At 44.9% G+C, this 8,679-nt stretch overlaps 1 protein-coding gene and 1 long non-coding RNA gene across 4 annotated transcripts in view; both read right to left on the reverse strand.

Annotated features, from left to right (window-relative positions):
* The window catches only part of LOC140358394 (uncharacterized), a 181,962-nt gene that overhangs the window by 14,371 nt on the left and 158,912 nt on the right, over positions 1-8,679 (reverse strand). The window lies entirely within an intron of this gene.
* On the reverse strand, positions 468-8,095 carry samd1a (sterile alpha motif domain containing 1a). 3 transcript variants are annotated; one of them, XM_072443178.1, is made up of 8 exons: positions 7,694-8,095; positions 5,023-5,131; positions 4,732-4,962; positions 3,800-3,930; positions 3,648-3,714; positions 2,094-2,178; positions 1,880-1,994; positions 468-1,609 (listed from the first exon to the last, which is right to left on the reverse strand). In XM_072443178.1, exons 1-8 carry the CDS (start codon positions 8,054-8,056, stop codon positions 1,463-1,465), a joined length of 1,248 nt encoding a protein of 415 aa, XP_072299279.1. In that variant the 5' UTR covers positions 8,057-8,095; the 3' UTR covers positions 468-1,462. The 3 variants fall into 3 exon arrangements, with proteins under 3 accessions (XP_072299279.1, XP_072299278.1, XP_072299277.1); XM_072443177.1 differs by having other exon boundaries at positions 3,800-3,927; positions 4,732-5,131; XM_072443176.1 differs by having other exon boundaries at positions 4,732-5,131.

Below are 8,679 nucleotides of genomic sequence, written 5' to 3' on the forward strand. Positions count from 1 at the left end.
TGTAAATGTTATAAAACCAAAAGACACTGGAATCTAGGTTGTATTTTCCTATTCTCTACAATATTAGGTAATGCACTGTTTGTACCGTATTCGCTGTCATCTAAAAAGCTCTTTTGTTCCGAGCTGTAAATGCAGGAACCTGAAATGCATTATTGAAATGCAGCCAGGAGCTGTCGAGTGGCTTTGTGTGAATGATGATCAAAATGACCTTCGTCAAATTAGTCTTGGAGTTTAAATGTATGTTTTCAGTTTTCAGCTGCTTTGTCTCCATTTGTGGATATTCTTAATACCGTTTCAAAAGGGCCTTAACCAAGCATTTTCCTCTGCTTGGTTTTCATCATTACTCCTGATATGAAAGAGACAATCCATCTGTTTACATGCGTTTTGTTTTGTTCTTTCAAATTGTGTGTTGGTTTGGGAGTACGTACTATATGTTTGTGTCTAAAAATAAAAGAAAATCCACTAAACAGGGGCATGAACTTTATTTGACTTGACTTGTTCATGTTACAGATAAAAATGAAAATTACACTGGACAACATGGACTGTACAAAGTGGAATGTCATATTTAAAGTAGATTAGATAGACCACAAAAGACACCAACAATATATAAATTTGTATTGCATTTGATCAACACGTCTGTCCAGTAAACAAGCACTGTGCAGCCAGATTCATTTCAAAACAATAAATTACAATTGCATTCCTATACTGGATTATAATTCTCACTTTTTGAGATATGATATGAAATCAAATGTTTCCTGGTCACATGTATGTTTTCTCCCAAAATGAAACTTTATTAAGACTACAGTTAGTTTAAAGGAAAACGAGGATATACATATTGCCTTGCCAGCAAGTAGCAGAATAAGCATCATACTGATTATATCTCGACGTTGGAGAAAACTCCACCATCAGTGTCAATAGGTGGTAGAAGTGAGAGCAGAGCAGGCCAACACAGTTGTCTGTTCATCAGTGTTGCTGTATGTTCAGTCTGACTCAGCGCTCTTCTGATTTCAATTAAAGGTGAGGACCAGAATATTAGGTTTCCGGTTTGGGATGAGACGTACCATGATTTGATTATACAGAAATATCAAAACACCAATGAAAACAATGAACTTTATGGTAGACCCTGACCTGAGGGCTGTAGTATGCCCTTTGGTCCACCACGTGCAAAACTCCATCCACCCCTTTAGCTGGGGGATGCATATTTTATTCTTGAAGAATAGAACAGTTTGACTGTATCCGTCTGTTCTCGAAGCAATGCACGCTCAGCCACATGAGTGAAATGAAAACGATGTGAATAGCAAAGGCCATAATGAGAGGTAGGATGACGGTCTTGTTATGGTCATTCTCACAGTGGAAGATCTCCGCACTCTCTGTCGACATGTGCTGCATATGAAGGAGAGCAGAGCCACTGCATGCACATGAACGATGCAGCATTAGTCTTTATGGAAAGTGCCAATGGGAATCAAAGGTCATCAAACTCCAGGAAGTGTGTCCTCTGTAGCACCTTCACATGGCGCTCGTAGATTTTGAGGGCAGGACCCAGACGGATGGACAAACCAGTCAATACATCGCTGCGCTGCATCAAGAGGAGGGACTTGCCATCAATTTCCTGTATGTGGGACAGATATTATGTTTAGTAAGCATAAACTGATGAGAGTGCGTCTGAGTCCAGCTGTGTTTTAAGTACGCATCAAACAATATTCATTTAGGAACGTAAAACTTTTGAAAAACACTCGCACAAGTCTACAGGTAATAAAAATAGAATATGTGAAACAGCATTTTGAAATTAAATTATACATGAAAAAAGATAAACATTTACTGCCACGAGTTCAGTGATGTATTGTGTGGACATATCGCCCCCTTGTGGATGCACACTGACCTGCGATCGAAAGGCCATGGCCTGCTCTGGGAAACCTGCATCAGAGAAGTAACTGGCCACATCAGCCACCGTCCACTGCAACAGATTTGGGTTCATCGACTCCTTCTTCACTGAGCTGTTTGAGACGAAAAGCACCAAACAGAGACAAGACTCACCGTTAGGGTAAAGAATAAAACAAATGTGTGAGGCAGATTTGATCGAGTCAGACACTTACACATCATCACCGCTTCCACCGTTTACGTGATTTTCCTCTGGCACCGAGAGAGCGCAGGAATCCTTCTTCTTGGTAAATGCTGTACCTAAGACCAAAAATGTTGTAAAGTAAGTACGGTATTCTGGTTTAGTCTGGTTTTGTGAAATGAAAAAAACTATAATGATTTTCCACATTCTATTTTCTATTTGACTGGTTAAACCTTTCAATGAAATATAGTGCGAGAATGACGCGCGGATGTCTTTCACGCTTACGAAGAGACTAGTAATAAGAAAAAAGATGGAGCACCGTCTCGGCTCACCTTATTTCTGAGCGTGCATGTGGATTGTTAAAAGACCCCCATTTTTATCATTTGTAACAGGCATATCACCAACACATCTCAGAAAACTAGACTTTCACGCTAGAACAAAAGCTTAAAAGGGCTCCCTACTGTGAACATCGCTAATTGACATGCTAGATAGAGGCTATAGAATAGACAAAACTATGGGGCGTCAGAAAACGTGTCATCAAACTGCAAATTGGTTGAGTTAATGAGGTTGAAGCTAACTAAGGATGTAGTTAATCCTTCTATGACATGTCAAGTATAAGTACGACACAACGGAGAATTTCCATTCCTCTCTTTCGACGGTGGCGCTGACATGTAAACACATACATTTTGCAGAAAAAAGTGAGTAAAAGGACAGAGAAGAGGTATTGGATGTTGTAAGACAGGCTGGTGGAGCATTTAAAATATTTCACAGGAGCAAGCCCTACGGCAACGACGCACAGAAAAGGCCAAAACTACAGCTGTCATTAGTCGGCTCCTCCAGGTTTAGGGTGTTATCCCGTTAGAGGGGCCACGCCATTAAAAACTAAACAAAAAAGCAACCGCAACAACCCAAACTGAGACTGTGCTTTATCTGAGACTATACAGTGAGATAATGTATGCAAGATGGATTTGATCAAAGATTTAGATTTAATCAAATTTGCATAATTTAAAGTATAATGAAAAAAAAACAATATATTCTTTTTGTATTTCTTGTTGGAGGGTGTAAGTTGAAGGTTGTACACTTATTTGTCTTTACCTGATTGTTCAAAAAGAAACAAGGACAAACAAGCTGACCCTCCACAAGAAAAGTTAAAAGCCCGGCACAGCACTTGTATTTCAAGGGTTTCCAAGTCTATTTTTAGCTGATATTTTATATAAAAACTGTGCGAATAACAGGTACAATGTAATTTAATTTTTTCCCTGGTTAATCAGCTCTCCCAACAAGAAAAACCTGTTTGCCAACTGTCAAAACTAGTCATTTTGGGTGAAATATCACTGTATAATTTTTTCTATGCGGTTTGTGTCTGTATAGTTATAATGAATACCTGGATGAGTCAATTAGATTCATGCTTCAAGGTTCGCTCAAAAAGCCAAAAAGAAATAATTTATCTAAACAATGAGTCAAATTAAGTTTTGATGAGCATCCAAAAAATAAGAAACAAAATATAAGGAGTCTAGACTTGCCTTTTCATTTTAAGTTCAAGGACAAAATAAGAGAGAGTGGAATGGCAGAACAAATAGAAACGTACCATTTTCGGTAGGCAGAGGGAGCGTCAGGGGTCGACCATTGGATAAATTTCTAGGCTCTTCCTGATTCTGAAGCACAAACAAACAAATAAAACATGCAGTCTAGCTGAGATCAAAGCCACATGAAACATCCAGGGCAGAGGCTGAGGCGTACCGGCCGAGCTGCGAAGTCCGGCACCAACTGGTCCAACATCACGCCTCCTTCCTGAGACTTGCTCGCCTCTTCTCTCTTCACTTTCAAAGCACTGCTCATTATCGACGGCGTCACTGGTTTTGTGATCGCTGCTGCATAACAAGATCAACAGACTTCATTATGCATCGACAGACTCAATACGTTATTTTATAATATACAGTGTACTTAGTATTGCAAACAACTGTGCACAGTTGTTTTTTTAAACTGTACTCGGTACTCTCACTCAGTACTCCTTTCTAAACCCACAAACACACATATGTAACTGCTTTCATTGGCCAGAACTCTGCGAATATGCAAATTGTGGTGTTCAAATTTCAGTTAGTTTAAACCCTTTAATTTGTCAAGTTTTGTAAGACTGATCCAAAATGCTACTGAAACTGCATAAAACAGTAACTAGTATTTTTAGGATTTTTCATGTACTTGCAATTGAGTACAATTTTGCAAAATTGCACAAGTACTGCTGCCTAAACTGTACTTAAGTAAAAGTAACACCATGTAATCATACTTTTACTTGCAGTACTCTTTTCACCGCTGGTACTCAGGAAGAGCATATGAAAAAATGAATATTATATTTATATAAACCTGAAAAATCAATAAATCAATTGAGCTCTGAGAGTAAACAAATTATGAACACTCAAATCAAATCAATATATATCATATATTTTGTAAACTTTTAAGGATATATCGGGATGTGCATATTATCATGGACCTGGTATTGGGATATGTATTGTATCATGGGGTTCTTGGCAATGCCCATTCCCAATAATAGAATTGTACAAATGGCTCATTAATGGTTGGACTGCAGCGTTTAATTCTATATTCTAACAAACTGTAAAACTCAAGTAGCAAACTACAATAGTGGCAGATGAAACTCCATCTCGTAGTGTGAATACCTTTGTCTTTGTGCATTCCTGGGTGCTGGCGCTCCACTGAACAGACAGTTGAATCATAAACCCAGTCATTGTGTGCGAGGGCCCTGGGGCTGGAGGGGGGTAAGGAGCTGGGCCTCACGCCACCCTTCTGGAAAGTGACCACGTCCGAAACAGAGCCGTGTCCCGGGACAGGCCGTGAGCCAGAGGGAGAGCACGGGGCAGACATGGCGCGCTCAGGGGGGCAGTGCACAGGCAGGCAGTGCACAGGCGGGCAGTGCACAGGCGGGCAGTGCACAGGCGGGCAGTGCACAGGCGTGGAGGCGACAGAGGCCACAGCAGAGAAGTGTCCATCCTGACCGTCGCGACTCTCCTCTGCCTCGTCCATGTTACTGTCGGTGTCCATGGCCATGGAGGCGTCTGCCTGTCGTGCACATTTGAATATGAGCAACATCTTGACACTGGGAGAGCAGTTTATGACACATTTTAAAAAGGACAAATGATTGTTTGTAAAATAAATACAAAATCTATTCTAAATGATTCATTTAATCCCATAAAATAATCCAAATAGCACAAAATAAAATAAAAAAAAATGTTAATGGTGTTGATACCCCAGAGTATTTTCTATACTGTTCTATTCTACTACTGCCTCAAATGACATAATATGGCTCTCTGTCATGTGTAGCTGGTAAATTAATATTAAAAATATGAATCCATTCCAACATCATTTTTTTGCCTACTGCAACCTATTCTTAAGCTTTATAAAGTTAATTTCTCAAGTAAATGTATTTTGTTTTTCTGTAAATGTACTCAGTTTAATCACATTTCAGAGTAAAAAGTGGATTCCCTTCGCTGTTTTGATGCAATGGGGAACATCCTGTGTGTGTTGCATTTTCATTTTTCATTCACTGCAGGTGGATAAGCAGACATTCTAAATCATTCATTCATTAACTTAAAGCCTGTGTTGCAGTTTATTGTCTCACGACAGTATTAATAGTGTGCAGCGCGTGAAAACGCGCTCACAGATGTCGCAGTTTGACCGCTGTGGTGGTAAATTACTGCCTGAATGCTCCGTTCCTCCGCGGTGCGGATCCGCGCTCGTGTCCGCGTCCCTGCGCCTCGGTCACTTGCATGTCCCACGTAAAGCTGTGGGGGATGTGTTGTGCTGATGAACTAGTTCTTTTTACACAAACGCTCGTTTCATTTGTTGGGATTTTGTCGACGGCTGAGTGTGAGCGACTGCGTGTCCAAGAGCAGCAGCAGCAGAGCACAAGAGCGCACTGAGCCCGCCCCGCGCGGTGAAAACAGACGCTTATGCTTTTCTCCATCGCGCTGCATTTCACACAACTTTGACCAAAACGAGACTGACACAATGAGCCCCCAATGAGCCCCCAAACGGGACTTCGGTCGCAACAAACACGGCCGACGCGCAGGGCGCGTCTCCTTGATTGATAATGCGAACACGGGGCGAGCGACCGAAAGGGACGATGGGAAGCGCAGGGTTTTTTTGCTCAAATTCTCAAAGTGCGCATGGAGTTAGGAACCGCTGAGAAGAGCTCGCCATTGTGTCTGAGCTCTGTTTTACGGAGCGCTTTTAAGGCACGTCAGACCAGAGGTTTCTCTCGGCCGTGAGCCGTGCACGGCCCGCTCCGGTGCGCTCCTTCACCACCGCGCCACAGCTCCACTGCCCCCACCACCAACACTTTGACTTTGCACGCGTTTACTGTACAACATGCGAGCGCTGCGCCTGCCCTCCGCGGACATTTGACCCTTGTACTTGGCCATACCCTCATAGACCCGAACCAAACACTGGCCTGGGGCATTTGTCGTCTTTCGCACAACAAACATTTGATCTAAGCTTAACCCAAATCGGACAGGCGCATCCGGCTGCTGCTAACGCTGCTGCCCGATCACTTTGCGGTCGTTTGCTTTTAGTCCTACCGGGTATTGTGTGTTTTATCACTTTGAAAATCGACATATAGCGTCCTTAAACTGTTAACCTCTTCTTCAGGGCCTTATATAAGTGATACTGTTGCTATACGGGATGAAAGAGGCCACAACAACAGCCAAGACCGAGCGTCAGACGTGACCGGGCTTAACTGCGTCCGACAATGGAAGCAGGGGCTCGACTTTACGCTCTGCGACGGCAAACGCGTCTCACTTCAAATATCAGCCACATGCTGAAATAAAAACTTGATATTTTAGCGGCACGGTTCACCAGCCACGGACGCGTCTGATTTGCAAGTGGTTTAATGCAACAATAGGTGCGTGTGCACGAAGTCTTCTTTATGACAGCGTGTCTCATCATGCGCTCGTGACATGGCGCGGCGCGATTTGACACAGTCCCCCCCGACAACATATTTTCAAGAAACTCCCCAACAATGTCCCAGCTACGGGCTCATTTCTGCATCCGCGGCGTCTGAGACTTTTTCTTCCTTTACCCACTCCCTCGTCGAAAAGATATAGACAGTTAACGCGCACTTTTCCACATTAAAGCTTCAAAATAAACCCGACGCTCAAAAGCGGCGAGCGCGCGAGCTTTATTTTCTCGCCACTTCCGCTGCACTTCCGGGTTAAGTTCCGTCAACTAACGGCGCCCTCCTCCCTTCGCTCCAACGCAGACTTTAGGGCACGAAAAGCGCTTTCTGCCGACAATAATGGTGGCGTGCGTTCTGTGAAGGAGTGGTACGTCGCAACTTCGCCGCGGTCACTCAATGAACACGCAAAAAGTGCAAAAGCAGCGGCTGGACGCGCGCTCCGGCTCAGAACACGCACCTTGAGGTTTTTTTTTTGTATCTTCCCACCTCGGCGCTCCCCGTCTGCGGCAATGTGGAGTGCACTTGCAAAAAAAAAAAAAAAAAAAAAAAAAATACGCACCCTTCCAGACAAAACACGTTTCCCCCAAAACCAACAGTCAACGCTGTTTTCCCCCTCCACCTGTTAATCTTGACCGCGCTAACGCAAAACCCGCCGCGCGCGGACATACCTCCATATCCTCGTCATCTTGGTCAGCGGGACCGACAGCGCTGTCCCCGTTGCTTAAGTCCGAGTGACTGGCTTCCTCCGCCGCGCTCCTTCTCCCGGCCGTCGCCAGCGCTACATCGTCCTTTTTCCTGCTCCGGCGCTGCACCTTGGCGGCGTTCCGGTACGAGATGGAGCCCTTGTAGTTAACTTTGAGCACGGTCTGCTCCTGGATCAGTTTTTCCAGTTCGGCGCAGGTTCGGTCGGGTTCGGACCCATGTCGCCTCCGGACCATTCGGCAAATCCGCTCCAGATCCGGCCGCGCTTTCCGCGACCGCAGCGAGTCGATAGTGTCCAGGATCCACTCGCGGTACTTGGGCTCCGACATCCCCCGGTGGTGTCGCGCGGGGCGGCTTTTTCCTTCGCTTACTTGCCCGTCGCTTACTTCAGTGCGTCAACCTTGTTCATGGCACACAATGTTTTTCGCGAGCCGCGGTCCGAGCCCCAACTGAAGAAGCGGAAACCTCGCCGTACGCCAGCCCGGGCTGCGTGTGCGCTTAAGGTGGACCCGCGGAGTTCGAGGCAAAAGTTTCACTCGGTAGAGGGGTTTTTGTTTAAGGTGGTATGGCGGGCAGTCCGGTGCGGGAGCGAGGATGGCGCGCGCTCAGCCCCATGTGCGCAGTAGACGCGCGAGAGGCGACATGTTTTTGCTTTAAAGGCTGGAAATGGGGCCCCGGACCGCGCGCGCGCCGGACACGTGACGAGAACTTTTGCGAAGCGGCCGTCCTTAAAAGTCGTCGAGCGCGCGTGTCGCTGTTTAAGCGTTAGGTCTGAGGATAGCGAAGACTAGACTTTGTTTTTCTTTTCACGCAGTGGCGGCCCGCATGAGAGGGAAAGTGGATTGTATTTTATGTTGCTATGGCGAAGTGAAGTAGATCAAAACGCGTAGACGAAGTAAGTCGCGCGCAACAAAGAACGCGCGTTCTGCCGCACGCATGGGCCACACGTCTG

The sequence above is a fragment of the Eucyclogobius newberryi genome, unplaced genomic scaffold (assembly GCF_026437365.1).
Source record: "Eucyclogobius newberryi isolate DKJ021-1_F unplaced genomic scaffold, fEucNew1.0.hap1 SCAF_13, whole genome shotgun sequence".
Classification (NCBI taxonomy): Eukaryota; Metazoa; Chordata; class Actinopteri; order Gobiiformes; family Gobiidae; genus Eucyclogobius; species Eucyclogobius newberryi.

Excerpts from the sequence above, each read along its gene's own strand:
- samd1a (XM_072443176.1), bottom strand. The coding sequence starts at position 8,056 with ATGTCGGAGCCCAAGTACCGCGAGTGGATCCTGGACACTATCGACTCG. Across the intron at positions 3,931-4,731 it reads AGGAATGCACAAAGACAAAG|CAGCGATCACAAAACCAGTG; the intron begins GTATTCACACTA and ends CTTGTTATGCAG. Across the intron at positions 2,179-3,647 it reads CCCTCTGCCTACCGAAAATG|GTACAGCATTTACCAAGAAG; the intron begins GTACGTTTCTAT and ends TTTTGGTCTTAG.